This window comes from Schistocerca americana, chromosome X (assembly GCF_021461395.2).
Source record: "Schistocerca americana isolate TAMUIC-IGC-003095 chromosome X, iqSchAmer2.1, whole genome shotgun sequence".
In the NCBI taxonomy this organism is placed as follows: Eukaryota; Metazoa; Arthropoda; class Insecta; order Orthoptera; family Acrididae; genus Schistocerca; species Schistocerca americana.
The window spans coordinates 100,905,774-100,927,213 of NC_060130.1; the positions used below are offsets into that span (position 1 = coordinate 100,905,774).

At 42.8% G+C, this 21,440-nt stretch overlaps 1 protein-coding gene across 3 annotated transcripts in view; it reads left to right on the forward strand.

Moving 5' to 3' along the window:
- The window catches only part of LOC124556680 (R3H domain-containing protein 4-like), a 113,217-nt gene that overhangs the window by 64,643 nt on the left and 27,134 nt on the right, over window positions 1-21,440 (forward strand). The window contains exons 4-6 of one of the 3 annotated variants that reach the window (XM_047130647.1): window positions 2,462-2,632; window positions 5,251-5,392; window positions 20,817-20,869. In XM_047130647.1, the coding sequence (XP_046986603.1) occupies window positions 2,462-2,632; window positions 5,251-5,392; window positions 20,817-20,869 (366 nt within the window). Of the gene's footprint in view, window positions 1-2,461; window positions 2,633-5,250; window positions 5,393-20,747; window positions 20,870-21,440 lie in introns of those variants that run through there. The other 2 variants (XM_047130648.1, XM_047130646.1) reach the window with 2 other exon arrangements.

Below are 21,440 nucleotides of genomic sequence, written 5' to 3' on the forward strand. Positions count from 1 at the left end.
AAGAAAGTGCAACCATCATTTCCAGCTCTAGTTCTAGTACACATTCGAGAAGTGCTCAAAAGGTGATAGCTTATGCTTCCAGAGTACTCTCGCAATATGAGGTAAAGGACTCTACAACTGCCTTGCAATTCTGTGGGCCATCAACAAGTCCCTGTTATATTTATTTGGCAAACCATTCATTGTTGTGACAGATGACCACTCTCTCTGCTGGCTGACAAGCATGAAGGTCCATCAGGAGGACTGCCGAGATGGGCGTTTAGGCTTCAGGAGTATGATATCCCAGTGATATATAAAAGTGGCTGCAAACATGAGAACACTGACTGCCTTTCAAGGAATCTTTTGGCAGAACACAGCAGGGTGAACAAAATCTGGTACCACTGCCTTGAATGATGTTGCTGTTGAACAGAGGGAAGCATTAATGAAAAGAATAGAAACCTTGAAGGAGGATGAACCAACCAAAGGAGAATTCCACTTATAAAAGGGAACAGTGTATAAAAGGAACTATGGTTCAATGAGGCAACTCATGTATGGCCAGCTATCCTGAAGTTTTTCCGTGAGGTTCAACATCTGGTCATCTGGAATTCATGAAGACTCTAAACAGGATCAGATGCGGGTATCACTGGCCATGTCTTTACCAATCTGTTACACACTATGTGAGAGACTGTAAGGAATGCCAGTGATGGAAGCACATGCTGCATTTACCTCCAGGACATCTGGTACCAATTCCACCTGCACAGTGCAACTCCACTGAATTGGGAATGACTTCCTGGGAGGCTGCTGAAGTTGACAAATGGGAATTTATCTACAATAGACCACACTGACTACCCCACCCACTAAACTGTCACCAAAGCTGTGCCAACTGCTGAAGGTCTAGAAATTGCAAGGTTCCTTGTAGAAGACATCATTTTGAAGCATGGAGCACACTGTGTGATGATCTCTGATCATGGGAAAATTTTCCAGTAGAGGTAATTTGATGTTGTCATCCCTCACACAACGGCAACTGCTAACCACCCACAGATGAGTGACCTCACAGAACACTTTAATAAGACATTGGCAGATATACTCTCAATGTGCATTGGTAGTGAACAGAGATTTGGGTACAAAACTACCTGCCATAATATTCACATACAGCCCTATGAAGCAAGACCCTACATACTTCACACTGTGCTTCTGCTCCATGGTCATGAGGCCAAAACAGCATTGGATACACTGTTCCAATTTGAACCGAACAGTGCTCGGGATGGCTATGTGAAAAACAACACAAGGACTGAATAACTATGACAGCTGGTTTGCCTACAGGCTCTGGACACCAAGGAGAATGACTGAGAGTGCAATGAAGCTAAGCACCAGCCAGTGAGATATAGGCCTGGAGACTTGGTATGGATTTTTTATGTCTGCAGAAACTAGGGCTACTGGAAAAGTTACTAAAGTGCTGTCTTTCGCCATTTTCTGACAGGAGGGGCTACCTTCAGTGATCATAATAGGGAAAAGCATGTGACAGTATTAACAGAAACTGAGGATCTGCCAGAACTGCTATACAGAGAAGATGTAGATGCTATAGTCAGCTCCAGTGGAATGGGAATGCCGTGTGGTTAGGGCCTCCCATCGAGCAGACCGTTAGCTTGGAGCAATTTTTTCGAGGTAGTGCCACTTCGGTGGCTTGAGAGTCGATGGGGATAAAATGACGATGATAAGGACAACACAACACCCAGTCCCTGAGCAGAGAAAATCTCCGGCCCAGCCGGGAATCAAACATGGGTCGTTAGGTATGACATTCCATCACGTGGACCAGTCAGCTACCAGGGACGGACAGCTCCAGTGAGAACTTACAAAACAGCAGGTAACGGTATCCCCAGGAGAGGGAGAAATGTTGCGAGATGCACCGCATGCACTGTGGAGTAGTGGTTAGAGTCACTGGCTGTTGTGGCAATTATTTGTTATTTAGTATTTACCATTTCTAAAATGTTCTTTAAATTTTTTATGTTTGTGATTGCATAGTCAGGAATATTTTATGTTTGCATAAATAGAAACACTTGTGTTCTGTCTGTACATTGCTGTTCTTAATGAAAATACTTTCGGTGACAACTGTCGTACTTCATTGATGACCCGCTTTTGGATTGGGACTTGACTGTGGTTACAATGTGACAGTACACATTATGCATTGCAGGATCCATTGAATTTTGATCCATAGTAGTTAAACTTGTGAAAAATGGTATGTAAAATAATTTAATGATAATTATATGTGAAAAGTTAAAACTGTAAGGGGTCAGGATTCGGACCAGGATCTGATTTTTGCAGGTAGTGCACTACCAAACACTGTGCTTACAATACCAGAAGTAATTCTCTAATTTAATGATAGTTGCAATGAGTTCATTTCTTTGACAAACATATTTTGGTTTATATTTCATATAAATGTGCATTTTTCATGAATTTCCGTTTAGTATTTAATGTATTTTTTCAGAAATGGTATGAATTCATGGAGAGCAGTGAAGAAGTGCAGAAAAAAATCATTGAACACAGCCCAAAAAAACGCTCTTCCCCTTTTAACTCCTCTCAGAACAGTGCTGGGAAGGAGTTTCAGAGGATTAAAAGTGGTGTCAGAAATGTGCTGAAGAGATCTCATGTACCTGTGGTAAGTTTATTTTTGATACCTTAATTGGAGAACTTAAAATACGTGTAACAAATATGTTAGATCCGTTACATTATATTTAAGCTCGTCACTGGACTTAACAGTAGATATTTGATTTTAGTTATAAAATAACCATATCTGCTGGCTCAAGCTTCCAACTGATATGTTTGTTCTTTCCTATTCTTCCAATACCACTCATGATAAGAGTAAGGATATTGTTTCAATTGTACAGACTGACAGGGAATCAAAAGACAATTATATTGTTTTCATAATGCTACACTCTTCATAAGGAAAGAAGACTACTTGAAATGTCTGCTACAGAATTATGAGTCATCCAGTATTATTATTTTGTGGAGCCTCAGTTCAAGGAGGACTAGGAAGGACATTAGGTTCTCCAATCTAATAACTGAAGATAATAGAATTGCGGAAATATCCTTTATGAGATGGGCTCAGATTAGAGTTATAAAAGTGCCATATACTGCCAAAGTAAGCTTAGTGTACAGTAGTTCCCCTGGTAGCTTTGCTCAGTTAAGGTCATACCCACGTTACCTGTATATTGGATCTGTAGTGCACTATTGGATGTTATCTCATAATGATCCCTTTGCTTTCTTTACGTTTGCAATGAGTGTCTTACTATATTCCCCTAAAATCGAGGAGTGGTGAACCATCTAGAAACTGAGCGAGGATATATAAAGGGCCAGGGAACCTACGGAACATTTTTGTTCTGCATACTTACCCTCCCGCCTGTAGTTTCGTGAGAATAAACAGTATTTATAGAAAAACTGAAATTATCAATGTTTAATACAGGTTTTATTCAAAAATTGTTGATTTGTAACGTGAAACAGAGGGATGTTGTAAAAATAAAGAGAATGATGCAAATTTATCATAAAGTGTTAGAAAAACAAAAGGGTAAAAAAAAAGTGAAACAAAAATATATCAAACATCACTTCAATACTTTGTCAAACTTCTGTAAAACATGTTTCTGTTATTCATAACCAACTTTTGCATTTATTGGTAACAACTCTTGCCTTCGATCATGATGAAAAACATTCTGTTGAGTACAAAATAACGATAATAATTGTACAAATGTTTTTATGTTTGTGCATGTAAACTGTACTTGCATCAGAATTAATTTCTGTGGTTACATAAAAGTGGAGAAGTTATGAAATCAACTAATTTTTGTTATTTATTAAAAGACATGCAGTTCTAATTATGTGCAAAACAACCAACCAAATAAATAAAAAACAAAGAGAAGCCATTATATCCTATTTTCTCTCTTACACATTCATTCATGTTTCTTCCCTACCAGTTCTACCAGTAGTCCTACGCTTTACTATGTCATTTATGTAGTGTACCAAAACCACCATACCATAGTTTTGGTAGAGTGCAATTCTAGTTCTCATTGATCAAACAGTAAACATCTTGCAGTGTGTTGGTGTAAAAGACACTGACAGTGCTGGTACACATAGACTGCATTTGCATACCTCAGGTATTTCAAAACATAATACAGAATGCGTATTACAGCTGTGTAACGCAAATATGCAGTTTAAGGCATCTCTAATAATCATCATCATCATCATCATCATTATTATAATTATAATAATTATTATTATTGTGGTGGATAATCCTTGCCTCTACAATTATGTACTAGAAATCACAAGACAAATGTCAACCTATACAAGTATTTTAACTTAACAGCACCAATAAACAGAGACAGTTGCTAATTTCGTATTACAAGTCAAATCAAAGTGGCAACCCAAAGAGATACTTGTGAAATACTTGTTGTTTACTCTTTATTCTTTCACTGAGGCATACCACTTGGAGTCAACAATTTTTCTGACTTTTCTGTACATTTGTATAATTTTTCTCAGTCTTCCGTCCTACCTAACTTTTTAATTGTAAGAAGAAAACAGTATATTCTGAATAAGTTTGCTTAAATGATAACTTTTACCTAATAATACTAGTTTGCAGTAAAAGAATGAGCATTTAGTATTATAATGTTGCAGAATCTGATGTGTCAGTGGTTAGTTGAAAATATGTTAAACATTCCACAAACTGTGATAGATACTTCTATTTTTCTGGCAGTATTTTGTATTGCAGTTGTCCAGTTGTGGATCCCAGAGTGGCAAAGCCATGGTCAAGAAGTAGGAGTAAAATAAATTTTAGATATGTTAGAATTATTCCTATCTATTTAAAAAATGTTGAGAGAAGGCTTGTACAACATTCATTTACAAGCAGCAGCAATTTTGAGTAATTATCTCTCTCTCTCTCTCTCTCTCTCTCTCTCTCTCTCTCTGTGTGTGTGTGTGTGTGTGTGTGTGTGTGTGTGTGTGTGAGAGAGAGAGAGAGAGAGCAGGGGGTGTACTTTTTGGGTAAGCCAAAATAGATAAAAGTGTAAAAGTAATTTCTTCCAACTGGGTATTCTTTTTGTTTCTCTTTTTGTTATCCAGCATGAAATGATTTTATCCACCAGGCTTTTGTTCCATTTTCATTTCTACACTTCCTATTTGTAGAGTTTGTTCTATTCACAGTATGCTTGTGCTCAATGTGCTGCTAAATTATGAACATTCCATTACATTGATCACATTTGTAATATTATTTTGTTTTCAATTTTTTTTCAGGGAATGCTTACCTACCTTGAGACCGAGGTTGTAAACTTTTTCTCTAAATCCCCACAGAGTGTGTACATTTCAGGAATTCTGTCCAGTTTTGAAAGATTACTTCTGCATGCCATATCACAGTATCACCAGCTCTGTTCTTTCAGTGAGTACATTTAGAAAGTGGCAGTTTTTACTGTAAATATAGTTCATAAATGAATTCTGACAAAATTTTCACTGGTTTCCACAAAATTTGCCGGTCACAAAAGCTGCAACAGTTTATAAAAATGAAGCAATAGACACTGTAGGCGAGTGTGGTTTTACCACAGTAGTGCTGGACAAACTACCACACCCAAAAGTGACACTGGAGTCTGAATGAACCATCTGCATATTTGGAGAAATGATGGCAATTGGTGTTTTGAAAATGAAAGACAGCAGCTTAAACGTCAACTTGAGGCATCATTTACCAAATAGACTGTAGTGGAGAGCTATTGGTGAATTTCGCTCCTTACAAGTACTGACAGTGGTTAAATGTTCACCATTCTGCTATTCATAAATTCTGCCAGCAATGTTTAGCTACATGTTGGGATTTAAAATAATTACTCAAGGGCTACAAAGCACTGTTATTACCTGTATTTGCTATAAGGACTCGAAGGATTGAACTTTGTCACCATCAACTCTAATGTGTCTTTGCTGTAGCCACCAGAAGGTGATATATCTATTGGAGAATTGAGAACAACAGCTAGGGTTGATCCCAGTATCCCATCCAGACAGTCATTTCATGCAGCTGTTAGTAACCCTAAGGTAGCAGTTTCACTGGATTACTTTGAGCCTCAAATGTAGGTGGGCCGTTTGCCAATCAACACAGGAAGCAGCTTGATGAGACAGTATATTACCCTCTCAGCTAAATTTATCATGGATAAGATTGACCTAATACATTGATCTTGTTGATACTAAACTCTGTGATCGAGAAACGTGCAGGTCCAGTTGGAGACAAATGTGGGCATAGTTTTGTCAAAGTATAGCACTGTTCATATATCTTGCCAAATGCTTGGTGACCTGCAGGCTGGTGTAACATGGATAGGTTTGTTAGAAATCTTACTACCATGTACAAATTCCTGGCACAGTGGATTTGTAGTCCAGATGAAATAATAATCGGAGTAGACAAATGAGGTGTAATAGTGTGGTGTGCAGTGTGGTAATGGGGGGGGGGGGGGGGGGGAGGACTTGGAAGAGCTGTTCTTCTAGTTGTCAAGATGGCATGTGGCTCTCCCTCTTGGGCGTTGTGGGATTGACGGTATGACAAGGGCTGCAGGGGTCCATTGGAAAAGTGAAGTGGCTGCAGCAAAACAAGCTTAGTGCAGCTACAGGTGTGCACTCTTGCTGTGTGGCATAGCTTGGTGTTGACCCACATCGTCTTCATGTTGGTATCATAGAAGTGGCAACCTTGAAGGTTGCACATGCTGTGGGGTTCCCAGCATCTTGTCAAGGCACTGAGTAGCATCAGGAGCCAACAACTAAAGCTAGCATGGCATTCCGATGGGAGTTCACTTGGCCCAGCTGGCAGTGTGAGGGGCTGAAAGTGAGACTGGCTGGCTGGTAGTATGCTCAGTGGTTAGGAGAACCACAGTTCAACCCTAGATCCATCTGGACTCCCTGTGGGTCCGGAGGTAAGAATAGGCCTGCGGTATTCCTGCCTCTCTGCACACCACACAACGTTTCGGCTTTAATGTGATGGTCCGCTAAGGGGTTTGACCACTACATTTCAAAATTTTCCGTTAGTGTGTACCATTTGGGGAAGGACGCCTTATGTGGTGCATCTTAAATCCATCTTACCCTAAGATCTGCCTTCTGGCCACATCAGCTGCAGTGTGTTCCGGGTAGCATACATTCCCTCCATTGTGCACTTCCATCTTCGCCCTTGTGGTATACATGGATATTCAACACCTGACATCCAGCATGGTAACCAGTCCGTTGTGGTGGGGTCGTCATGTACCCTCTTCGTGGTAGCCCTCTGACTACACAGGGATCGCACTGCTGATGATGCCTGAGCTGCTACCTCCCCACATTTGCCGAGTAGTAGGTGCCTATCCTTCTGGGGCATCAGGACTCCTGGCAAAGGCCATCCTGCCAGGTGGTCTATGCAATGGCTGGGTGGCGCCCATGGTGAGAGCCCCTGGTCATTTAGAGGACAAGTTCGGGGAGGTGGAGGGCTTGTCCAAAATGCGCTCTGGGTCAGTTCTAATCAAAACTGCATCCTCTGCCCAGTCACGGAGGTTGCTCACTTGTGACAAGTTAGGGGATGTTTCAGTTACCATAATGTTCCATAAGAATTTAAACATGGTCCAGGGTATTATATTCCACAGGGATCTTCTTCTGCAGTCAGATGATGAACTACGCACCAACCTAGAACGATGAAGTGTTCACTTCCTCTGGCACGTCCATCGGGGTCCGAGGGATAATCAGGTAGCCATCGGTGTCTTCATCTTGGCCTTCGAGGGTGATGTCTTACCCGAGAAGGTCAAGGTGATGGTTTACCGCTGTGATGTGAAGCCATATATCCCTCCTCCGATGCGGTGTTTTAAATGCTGGAAGTTTGGGCATATGTCATCCCGATGTACTTCCGGCATCGCGTGTCGAGATTGTGGACGTCCTTTGCATCCCAATACTCCATGTGCCCCACCTCCCATCTGTGTTAACTGCAGAGAACACCATTCCCCCTGCTCGCTGGACTGTAGGATGTTCCAGAAAGATCAGAAGATCGTGGAATATAAGGGCCTGGACCACCTGACCTACACTGAGGGTAAGCGGAAATATGAGAGGCTACATCCTGTGCCAATGACGTCAACCTACGCCGCTGCTGCAACAACGGTTCTCCCATCTCCCATGTCGTCACGTACGGTTGGCTCTAAGATCCGTCAGAATCCACCTGCCCCCTTGATTGTGGGGGGCACTTCACGCCCTGTTGCTCCTGCTCCATCTACTTCAGGAACACAGGAACACACCCCCCCCCCCCCCCCCCAACCATCGGGGACATCACCACTTCCCAGCTGGAGAAGCGTAAGACTTCTTCGGCTCCTCTCACCAGGAAGGGGTCGCTTGGGGACCTCCCTTCGCAAGTTCACACCAGTGGAAAAGTGGACACCCACCAATGGCTGAAGCAACCACAGGTCGCTGGTCGTAGGGCTTCACAGTCCTTGTCCGTCCCTGAGGCTGACCCGGTGAAGCCCTCCCAGCCGGAACCACCAAAGGCGCAGCGCGAAAAGCTGAAAAAGAAAAAGGCTCCCAAGAATCCAGCCATATCGGTGGCACCCATCCCACCGCTTCCTACAAGCTCAGCATCTGAGGATGAGGTCGAGATTCTGGCGTCTGCTGAGGCCCTGGATCTCGCCGGACCCTCGGACGCAATGGATGTCACTCGTGTGGGTAGCAAGTGACCTAGTGGCGTAATCTGCCTCCCCAGTCCCTTCACACCTTTCTCAGCTGTGGACAATGCCATCCTCCAGTGGAACTGCAGCAGTTTCTTCCACCATCTTGCTGAGCTCCGACGACTTCTCAGCCTTCACACTTTCTTCTGCATTGCTCTTCAAGAAACTTAGTTCCCAGCAATGCGAACCCCCGCCCTCCATGGCTATCGGGGTTATTATAAGAACCGGGCAGCTTATGAAAGGGTATCTGGTGGCGTCTACATCTATGTCCTTCACTCGTTTCACAGCGAGTCTGTTACTGTCTGCAGTCTGTATCTTCCACCGCATGGTGATGTCCCGCAGCGTATCCTGGCTGTGCTGATAGCCCAATTACCACCACCTTTCCTGTTACTGGGTGACTTCAATGCTCTTAATCCTCTGTGGGGTGGATCAGTAGCAACGGGCAGAGGCAGCACCGTTGAGCATGTATTGGCACAGCTCGACCTTTCCATTTTAAATGATGGTGCCTTCACACTTTTCAGTGTGGCGTATGGCACGTACTCAGCCATTGACCTTTCGATCTTACTGTCTGTCCAATGGAGTGTGCATGATGACCTGTGTGGTAGTGACCATTTTCCGATCTTTCTGTCACTGCCACAGTGTCACTCTTCTGGTCACCCTTGCAGATGGGCTATGAATAAGGCTGACTGGGACTTGTTCTCCTCCATTGCCGCTGTTGAGCCTCTTTCCAATGAAGCCATTGATGCGGTGATTCACTTGGTCACCACCGGCATTGTTACTGCCACAGAATCTGCCATTCCCCATTCCTCTGGTTGCCCTCGGTCGAGGACTGTGCCTTGGTGGTCGCCTGTGATTGCCGAGGCGATTAAAGATCGCAGGCGGGCGCTCCAGCGTCACAAGCGGCATCCCTCATTAGAAACCCTCGTCGCCTTTAAACGGCTCTGTGCACGGGCCCACCGCATCATTTGCCAACACAAGCAGGAGTGTTGGGAATGGTATGTCTCCACTATTGGCCTCCATATCTCTCCATCGCAGGTTTGGGCCAAGATTAGGCGCCTCTATGGCTATCGGACCCCTATCAGCATCCCTGCACTCTCACTGAATGGAGCAGTTTGTACTGACTCAGACGTAATTGCAAACCGCTTGGCAGAGCATTTTGCTTTGAGTTCCGCTTCTGCAAATTACCCACTGGCCTTCCGCTCCATTAAAGAGCGGTTGGAACATCGGAGCCTTTTGTTTCACACGCGCCATCCTGAATTCTACAGTGTTCCATTCAGTGAGTGGGAATTCCAAAGTGCCCTAGCCACCTGCCCTGATACAGCTCCCGGGCCCGATCGCATCCACTGTCAGATGCTGAAACACCTCTCAGTGGACTGCCAGCGACGCCTCCTCTACCTTTACAACCGTATCTGGGTCAAGGGTGAGTTCCCGTCGCAGTGGAGGGAAAGATCGTAATCCCCGTTATGAAACCTGGCAAAAACCCACTGGAGGTAGACAGCTACCGCCCCATTAGCCTCACCAAAGTTCTTTGCAAGTTGCTCGAATGCATGGTGAGCCGGCAGTTGAGTTGGGTACTCGAGTCTCTGGGCCTTCTGGCTCCGTCTCAGGGAGGATTCCGTTAGGGCCGCTCTGCCGCTGATAATCTGGTGAGCCTGGAGTCTGCCATCCGTCAGCACCTCGTCGCTGTCTTTTTTTGACATGCGGAAGGCATATGATACGACATGCCAACATCACAGCCTCTCTACACTTCATGGTTGGGGACTTCAGTGCCCACTGCCGAATTTTCATACGAAATTTTTTGTCGCATCGTACCTTCTGCGTGCAAGTTGCGGCCTCCCATAGTTCCCCCCGAGTTCAGGAGAACGAGTTACCGCAGGGATCTGTCCTAAGTGTCTGCCTGTTTTTAATTGCAATTAATGGGCTCGCTGCGGCGGTGGGAACGTCTATCTCAGCTTCCTTCTATGCTGACGACTTCTGCCTCGACTATCGCTTCATTGGCATTGCAGCTGCTGAACATCAGCTGCAGGGCGCTATCCGCAAGGCGCAGTCTTGGGCTGTAGTGCATGGCTTCCAGTTTTCGGCTGCCAAGACCTGCGTTATGCATTTCTACCAGCAACGCATTATTCATCCTGAGCCACGGCTTTATCTTGATGGCAAACCTCTTGCTGTGGTGTAGACACATCAGTTTTTGGGTGTGGTTTTTGATGCCCGGTTGACTTGGTTCCTTCACATTCCGCAGCTTAAACAGATGTGTTGGCGGCATCTTAATGCTCTGTGATGATTGAGCCACACCAGCTGGGGAGCCGACCGATCTACCCTCTTACGGCTCTACCAGGCATTAATTCAGTCCCGTGTGGATTTTGGGAGCCTGGCTTATGGTTCAGTGTCCCCTTCTGCATTGCGGGTGCTGGACCCCATCCTTCACAGAGGGATCTGACTTGCCACTGGAGGTTTCTGGACCAGCCCTGTGAACAGCATACTGGTGGAGGCAGGTGTCCCTCCACTGTGGTTACGGTACCAACATTTACTGGCCGCTTATGCTACACACGTTTGTAGCTTGCCCAGACATCCTAATTATCGTCTCCTGTTCCCTCAGTCGGTCATCCATCTCCCCGAAACGTCGGCCCCAGTCGGGTTGTACGATTGCGGTCCGCATCGGAGAGCTTCTGTCTGGGCTTGGGGTTTTCCCTCTTCCACCTCCTTTCCGGGCCCCTCTGCGTACACTCCTGTGGTGTGTGCCCCGCCCCTGCCTTCGGCTTTCAATCCATCCTTGCCATGTATCGTGGCTCTGACGTTGTTTACACTGATGGTTCGATGGTTGCTGGTCGTGTCGGTTATGCTCTCACTCTAGGGGACCATTCTGAACAACACTCATTGCCGGCTGGCAGCAGCAGTTTTCACTGCTGAGCTGGTCGCCATCTTTCGTGCCCTAGACTATAGCCGCTCCTGCTCAGGTGAGCCCTTCGTTATCTTTAGTGACTCCCTGAGCAGTTTACAAGCTATCTACCAGTGTTTTCCTCGCTCTCATCTGGTGATGAGGAGTCCCTCCATACCCTTGCCTGTTGCGGCCGCTCTGTGGTGTTTGTGTGGAACCCTGGTCGTGTCGGCGTCCCGGGCAATGAACATGTTGACCACTTGGCCAAACAGGCCGCCAGTAAACCAACTCTGGACATTGGCCTCCCGGAGACTGATTTGCGAGCAGTCTTACGCCGCAAAGTTTTCGCACTTTGGGACACTGAATGGCGCGATCTGACCACACCGAATAAACTCCGAGCTATCAAGGAGACGACTGTGTGGCGGTCGTCCATGTGAGCCACTCGCAGGGACTCGGTCGTCCTTTGTCAGCTCCGAATTGGCCACACCCGGCTGACGCACAGATATTTACTGCGCCGTGAGGACCCACCTTTATGTCTCTGCAGGGGGGCTTACACGGTGGTCTGCAGTCTGAGGCAGAGGGGGACGTGGGGCGCCGGCTCTCGGCAGGCGCTTGGGTCGCCGATGTTGACGCTGCGACACGTCTGAGCAATGTCCAGGGCAGCCAGGTAGTGTCAGCTGCTGTACTCAGGTTTGAGCATTTGTTCTGTGCACATTCTTAGCAGCACAGCTGCTAATACGAGTATGAAGAAGAAAGTGACTGTCAGGGCAGATTCCTGGTTGTATAGCTTATGTATCAGTTGTTCAATTCAGAATTACTTACATACATAAAGTAGTTAGATTTACGCAGTAAGCTAGCTTTGATATTGAATAACTTTGCAAGTAATGTTACTTCTATTATTCACTGTCATTAAAGTGCCTCATATTTACAGGTTAAATGGCGGTCAACTTGACTTTCAGCTCCCAGTATTTTCCAATCGATGTTATAATATTCACATATGTGCTATCTCACTCACAGAACACAGATCGATAACTGACGTATCAGCGACCCTCGTCAGGCATAAATCGCTGCAATGTGTTTTGCTAACAGTATATATATACACGGCGGTCCACATTTTGTCGGCCTGTCCCCTTTTAGCTGTGCTCGGGCAGAAATTTGTGCTGCCCGATACGCTCCCTGCCCTTTTAACAGATAACACTGCCACGACAGGCTCAGTTTTGCTATTTATTCGGGCAGGGGGCTTTTGTCACTCAATCTAAGTGTTTATCTTTTTTTATGTCGAGTCTGGCCTTTGGCCTATGATTTTAGACTAAGTTTTTAGTGTGTTTCTCAGTGGTTGGCTTTTCCTTTTTTTCTCTCTACGGTCGGCCAACCACTGTCGCACTCTGTGTTATTTTAATTCCTTTTGTCCGGTCTCTGTCTAAGTCTTTCTTGTCCCATGTCGTCTGTTGTCTGTTCCATTGTTAGTTTTTATTCTGTGTGGGTGTTTGGAGTTTTGGAAAAAGGGACCAATGACCGTAGCAGTCTGGTCCCTTCCATCCCACAAACCAACCGACCGACCAACCTAGATCCATCTGGTGGCAGTTAGACCTGCATGGCAAGTGGTCCTATCGAGACAACTGTGGAGTGCCAATTCAAGGCATCGATGCTCCGATGACTCGCTCGCTCGAACAGCCAATAATTATCTGCACCAAAATGGATTTATTGTGCTGTTAGGGCTGCTAGCCACATACATTGCATACAGAACTGCCTCCTGGTTTCAGGCACTGACTGGCAGGCTGTGGCCCAATGCCAGGCCAGCATATTGCCACAAGTGGCCTGCTGTATGGCTTTGAGCCCGTATGCCTACACTTTTCTGGTTATTGAGGGGCTTTAAGCAAGAACTTCAGCCTATAGTTCACTTCAAAACCCTAGGATAATCTAAATAGACAGTAAAGTGGACTTCAGAAATCTAACTGCTTCTGCTACTTTATGAAGTGTGTGGCACTCAACCCGTGAACAAGCATCTCGCCTCACTGCAGCTGTAATGCAGCCTTTTATATGCTGCAGCACTGAGAGGAAGAGGTGACAAGCCTATTGCTGTGGCCACCTTTCACCTCTGGAAAATATCTTTGGTACTCAATTTGATAACAGGCTGAGTGGAGCGGAAGCCATCGCGGAGGGACTCGAAAGGGGAAAAATCCCCTTTTGTACCTGAGAGTGAACCCAACGTCTCCAGGGTCTACCTGCCACTGAGGTCTACCTGCCATTATAGCCATTGTTACTTTTTTGGATAGCAAATTGAACTGCCGAATCCGAGGAGAGGTTAGCAGAGCTGAGACAAAAATTAAATAATACCAAAAGAAATGGATTATCAGAAGTATAGCAGAAGAAAACAAAGACCACATAGTATTGAAATTGGGACAAATGTTTTACAACAGTGCAGTGAACAGATTTACCTGTAGACTTTATTGTAAATGAGGAAGTTAAAAAGGATGTTACAGATATTGAAAGCCTGCCTCTCGGAACAGTAAGACTTCACCTTTAAACATAAACAAAGGATATTTCATGAAAATTATTTAAGTTTATGCACTAAGGTGCTCACAGTGTGGTGGGGAGGTAAATGAGCTCTGCGAAGAGCTATAGAACTGATAAATCACAGCATAATGTGGGAGCCTTTGATCCAAAAGTTGGACAAAAACTTTCAAATGATTCTCCGGTGGAAAATTTTGGGTCCAATACCAGAATTCATGAAGTGAATACATTTGTAGAACTTACAAGAACAAAAATACTTTCTTTCTGGAGATGTTATCGATGACCAATGAAAATGATCAAAGTATAATAAATTTCGTTTATAATCTGTAAAGAAATTATACAGACTGTAACAGTTCTAAACCACTTTTAATTGCAAGTCATGAAACATTAATAGAGACAGAATTAAAGAGAGATTAACTAAGAACATAGGAATTAAATGTAGATAATGAGAATGTATTTAAGAATGGGGTGGCATATCATATGAGATTGAGCAACAAGTTCACTATCGTAGAAAATAAAAATTTTACATAGACAAAGTGTGCAGTTATTTAAGATAGGTGCTTACCCAAGCAATAAAAGATTTTTCCAGTAAAAAATAAAAGCAGAAATAAAGAAAATCTCAAGTTGAAAAAGGAAATCATTAAATAAAAGATGGAAATGCCAAGCAAACAGTAACAGAAACCTGCTGTACTCAACAACATTATCAAGAAATGTCTTCCGGAGGTTGTGGGAAGATATAATGAGACTGCAATAACAGAAAACAGTTGGAAGCAATAATAATGTGAGTAAGCAAAATATAGGTTTATATAGGGTAGGTGTCATAGTTTGAGAGTCAATATAGCACAATACTTGGTAACAAAGAGAAAATTGTATAAGCATTTAAAGTTTCATCAAACGATTGTATAGTTTAGCAGATGATTCAGAAATGCAGTTTGAATTTGTTTCATCAGAAGTTATCAAGTCTGTATTTGAAGTAATACAAGAGGTATTTGCAGTGTGTCTGCAGAGGAAGGCATTTACCCATAACTGGAACATTGCTGTAATTATTCTTCTTTTCAAGAAAAGTGGCTTGAAGGTGCAATTATAGACATATCATAGTTATATCTGTAATGTAAATTACATAAAATTTTCACTTGCTGTATCGAAAAAGCATTGTATTTTAATCAAGAAAAGGACCATCCTGGCTTTGGAAGTTGATGTCTACACAACGGACCGCTTGCAAGTCACAAACAGAATTACAGGACATACCAGTGAAATTGAATTACTGCATTGTCTTGGGGATTCTTTGATTTTGAGAATGATTTTGACTCAGTTTCAACAAAATCTGTAGCAGTAGCTTTAGTGAAACAAGGTTTTGAACTAACTTGTGTTACTGTATACTGAAGAATGTATACTTTGTTGTTATAAGCTTTCATTATACTTGATCAGAATAGAGGAAAATTCATGACTGAAGGGGGAGACAGGGAAGATGATTCAGTATCGCCCCAACTATTCGCAGTAGCCTTAAGAAGAATATTTTTGATCATTAAAGAGGTGAAAATATTAAAGGAATGTGTGTTAGTGGGACACATCTGAATTCCCTTTGTTTGGCTGATGACTTTTACTGTTTGCCTCTAATGCAGATAAGTTTCAGCAATGAATAGAACAAATTATTCCAGTAAGTTTGAGGTTGAAAATCAGTTGTAAGATAACAAAAATAATGCATAAATGTTCAGACAATGGCAGAAGACATAATTATGACTAATTAAAATAAAATGACAGTGAACAGGACATGCAGCCATAAATAAATATAGTAGATGGACCATAGGAGTTCTTTATTTGGTTCCAAGGGGTAAGAAAATACACACGACAAATAATGATATTATGCATGCTTATAACTTACTGAAGTAATGAATAAGAAAAGGCTAGAGAAAGCCATTGTCCGGCACTGGTTATCAAGTGGTTGCTGCTGCTGCTGCTTCTGCCATGATGATGATGATGATGATGATTTACAATCTTACACTGATAAATTGGTTGACGATTTCAGTGTACAAAATGAGAAAGCTTAACTACACTCCCTGGAGGACTAATACCTTCAACAAAAAATAACTTAGTGCATTGTGTAACCAATTCCAGGTAACCTAAATTATTTGCGTGGAGCTTTATTTTTATAATTTTTTATTCAGTGCTGTGTCGTACACTTTCATTAGCTTTAATTGCATGAGACGCACACAGTTGAATTTGAAACTTCCTGGGAAATTAAAACTGTGTGCCAGACCAAGACTCGAACTTGGGACCTTTGCCTTTCACAGGCAAATGCTCTACTGACTGAGCTACCCAAGCATGACATGTCCTCACTGCTTCAATTCTGCCAGTACCTTGTCTACTACCTTCCAAACCTCACAGAAGCTCATCTGCAAACCTTCCAGAACTAGCAGTCCTGGAAGAAAGGGTATTGTGGGGACATGGCTTGCCACAGCCTAGGGGATATTTTCAGAGTGAGATTTTCGTTCTGCAGCAGAGTGTGCGCTGATATGAAATTTGGGATTTTTAGTGTTTCACAGGTACTGTAAAAGAAAGTAAACAGTTACTAGCAGCTTTTAAAAGCATGTAGAAAGCTATATGATAAAAGTGTCTCTAACAGGTTAACGGATATGTATAAGCTGTAAAATTTCAGACTTTCATGAAGGAAATCATTTTCCTGTGCAGGCTGTTCTACACTGAAGCACCAAAGAAACTGGTATAGGTATGCATATTCAAACACAGAGGTATGTAAACAGGCAGAATATAGCACTGTGGTCAGCAACGCCTATATGACAAAAAGTGTCTGGCGCAGTTGTTAGATCCGTTACTGGTACTACAATGACAGGTTATCAAGATTTAAGCGAGTTTGGACATGGTGTTATAGTCTGCTCACAAACGATGGGACACAGCATCTCAGAGGTAGCAATGAAGTGGGGATTTTCCTGTTGAACCATTTCAGGAGTAGAATGAGAATTTCACTCTGCAGTGGAGTGTGCGCTGATATGAAACAGAGTTAGAGTCTCGGTCTGGCACCTTTGAGCGTGCCACCTGTTAACTCGTCTTTCTCTGGGTCCCAAGTCATGTGGAGTCCCAGGGAATGAATTGGCAGACCACTTGGCTAGAGAAGCAGATACTTACCCCCATTTCCTTTCATGATTACAGCTGCAGATATGCGGATCTATATCATATCTCTCTTTGCCCTACAGTGGAATGCCATCTGGAGCGCTACTGCTCCTAGTAATAAATTCTGCCCAATCAAGGAATCTACTGCAGTTTGGGGCACTTATTTCTTCCCCTGTTGGAAGGAGTACACTGTTTTACGCATTGGCCATACACGGCTCACCCATTGTTTCCTCCTACGTAACGACTCACCTCCACAATGTGGTTGTGGCACCAGGCTGACAATATCTCACATATTGGTGGCATGTCCCGTTCTTTCGTCCCTTCATGCTAAGTATAGTCTTCCTGCTTCCTTAAATTTAATATTAGCAGCCAATCCACAGATGGTTGACCTGGTCTTCGGTTTGCTCCGTCAAAGTGGTTTTTATTTCCAGATACAAGGTTCTCCTTTAGTCTTGGAGTGGGGGCGGTATGGTTGTGGTTGGGACTCCTTTTGCAGTCTTCACAGTCTGTGACCCGATGACCGCCCCCCATTTTTTTCCCCAGTTTTTAAATACGGTCTCACCTTTTGTGCTTTTACTGTGTGTGTTTCAAGGTTCATGCTTTTATAATTTGACTGCTCTGACTGAATCCGTCCACTTTTAGCAGACCCTCTTTCTTCTGTAACTCACTTTCGAATTGCGGGACATGACCTCGCCGTTTGGTCCCATACTATCTGAATTCATCAATCAGTCAGTCGGTCCAGCACACAGTTTTAATCTGCCAGGAAATTTCAGTTCATGAGTGTACCGTGAATATCAAGAATCCGGTAAACCATCAAATCTTAGACATCGCTGCAGCTGGAAAAAGATCCTCGAAGACTGGGACCAATGCGACTGAAGAGAATCATTAAATGTGACAGATATGCAATCCTTCCACAAATTGCTGCAGGTTTCAATGCTGGGCCATAGAGTGTCATTGTGCATACCATTAAATGAAACACCATTGATATAGGCTTTCGGAGTCGAAGGCCCACTCGTGTACCCTTGATGACTGCACGACACAAAGCTTTACACCTCGCCTGGGCTCATCAACACCGACAGCGGACTTTTGATGCCTGGAAACATGTTGCCTGGTCGCACGTGTCTCGTTTCAAATTGTATTGAGCGGATGGTCATGTAGGGGTGTGGAGACAACCTCGTAAATCCATGGACCCTGCATGTCAGCGGGGGACTGTTCATGCTGGTGGAGGCTCTGTAATGGTGTGGGGCATGTGCAGTTGGAGTGATGGGGACCTCTGATACGTCTAGTTACGACTGTGACAGGTGAAAATTGTGTAAGCATCCTGTCTGATCACCTCCATCCATTCATGTCCATTGTGCATTCCGACGGACTTCAGAAATTCCAGCAGGACAATGCGACACCCCACATGTCCAGAATTGCTCCAGGGTGGCTCCAGGAACACTCTTCTGAGTTTAAATACTTCCGCTGGCCACCAAACTCCCCAGACATGAACATTATTGAGCATATTTGGGATGCCTTGCAACGTGTTGTCCAGAAGAGATCTCCACCCCCTCGTACTCTTACAGATTAATGGACAGCCCTGCAGGATTCATGGTGTCAGTTCCCTGCAGCACTACTTTAGATGTTAGTCGAGTTGATGCGACACTGTGTTGTGGCACTTCTGTGTGCTTGCGGGGGTCCTACACGATATTGGGCTGATGTACCAGTTTCTTTGGCTCTTCAGTGTATTTTGAAAGAAGGGGTTTAGTTCAGAATTTCAAAATAAAACAGCCTACACAGAAAAATGACTTCCTTCATGAAATTCGCAATGGCTGTGGGCCCATACATTCAAAAGAATTTGCGGAATAAATAGAGACATGATTCAGTCAGGTGGTAATTTATCAAATGCTAATAAAGATGACTGGAAAAAGGTATCTGAAAAAAATAAGGAGGTGCCAGGTTCAGATGATATCCTTCATTATCAGTTCAGCAGAAACATAGGATGCTAGTGAGAGAACCATAAATCTTCATTTAAATGGCATGTGAGATTGTCTTTACAGGAGTTACTAGCACTTATGAAACACAAACAAATTTGTGACTTATGAAAACAAATGAGAACTGTGCAAGTCTGAATGAGATTTAGGGAAGTTTTGAGGTCACATTAGATGTATATCATACTGAAACTTATTTGTTGCAAATGTAGAAAAGAGTTCGAGGAAGTCTGATAGCACAGATTTGTTTGGATTGCTTTATGTCATTATCAGTATGTGCTTAGGAATACAGTATGTTTGCTATAAATTGCTCAATGAAAGATTGTATTTAGTGTTGCTATGAAACGTTTAAGGACCAGAGAGAAAGTATTCCTGCTTGTTTAAGCAGGTACTGCATGGTATGTATCTCAGAAATTTCGCTGAACTTTTTGTGGAAAAGCAGAGGGGATGAAAGCTTATATACATTGAAAATCTGCCAGGCAGAAAATGTAATCCTTTTAGAAGACTGCAGTGGACAATGTAGTTCTGTGAAGTAACACTTCATGAATTGGATGTATACATAAGAGAACAGCATTGAAGTTGATTTTAAGCATCTGCAAAACTCCTGCGATTGAAAGAACTTTGTGTGAACTATAAGTTAAGAGGACAAAATTTTCGCTCTGGAGCAGACTACCTGCTGATATGAAAATTCCTGGAAATTTTCCTTTCACGGGAAAGTGCTCTTGAAAGGTAAGAGATGAGGTACTGGCAGAAGTAAAGATTTGAGGATGGGTCGTGAATTGTGCTTACGTAGCTCTGTTAGTAGAGCACTTGCCTGCGAAGGGCAAAGGTCCTGAGTTTGAGTCAGGGTATGGTACACAGTTTTAATCTGCCAGGAAGTTTCATGTTAGTCATGTTTGGAAATACATTGGAGAATTTGAGTATTAGGGCAATGCAGAGAATTTGTTTTCTCTAATGATATTCATGTTTGTGGAACATTGGACCTAATCATGTTGGTTGCACTGTGACATAATAACTGAATTGTTATTCAGAACGAATCTTTATTTGATATCACCTTAGTTCAGGTAGATATAATTTATCTAGGTAAATGCTGGGGCATTTCCTTCAACAGATGCATTTTTCAATCTCAGGAAAAATGTGAAGTGATGTTCCATTAATGATTGTACTGCTGATGTGATGTTAAATTCCCAAGAAATGTATAGTAAGAGGGAGGGAGGAAAAACTAAATTTACTGTGAGGGACAGTATCTGACAAACACACAAAACTGAGAAATCTGTGGGGAATTTGGTTAGGTTGCAGACCAGTCAAGTCAGCTTGCATAATATAAAGACTGTTATATACTGTAAACAATAAAAACTTTAATGTCAGTAACAGTCATGGTAAAGCCTAACCTAAAAATGTTCGCATTTAAAAAAAACTTAAATACAGAGCTTGCAAACTAAATACATTGTTGAGGATGTCAGCAAGTGTTTAATATAGTTGTGCCAAGATGACTTGTGTTGTAATGTAGATTATTTCTGTCATAATGAGGAGAGGACCTGTACATGTTCTGTAATGGATGTAAAGAAAACTGAGAAAGGTTATATTGAACCTATATGTTTATTACAGATGCACAAGAAATAAATTCATGAAAATGAAAGTGCAAGATAATTGTTAGTGAGATTCATCATTTTTCAGAGCACTGGTCTTCAGAGTTCTGTGGCAGCAGAAATGAGACAACATGTACATAGGTATGTTGCCTCAGGTATATCAAAACAGGAATTATTTTGATTAGGTGATGAAGGGATTAGCTTGGCCTAAGACATCTTGTGTATGGAAACTCAGTTATTTAACAGTAACTTTTGTTGTTTGACCTGTTTCGCAATAGTAGTGGTGTTGGTGGTGGTGTTAAAGAGGATAGGATATAAGCACAGTTAATTGAATATATGAATATTAGCATCATAATTGTGCATGAATAAAGGAAAAAAAATGAGGATTGTGATTAGTTGAATATTATTTTGCTTTAGTAAAGCACAATTTGACTGAAGCTTACATCATAAAGCACAAAACTATGGGCTGTAGCTGATACTATGATGATCAGTTATTATTGTAAAGCAGTTTTATCATGTTATATGTGATGTACCATATTTACCCGAGTATAAGACAACCCTCAATAGAAGATACCACCCCTTTTTTTTTTTTTAAAGGAGGCTTCTTGAGAGAAATTTATTTTTTTAATGTATTCTGACAAATCAAAATTACAAACTTTTATTGATGCAAGGTATCAGCCGGAAAAGTTAACATATCAATTCTAGAACTTAT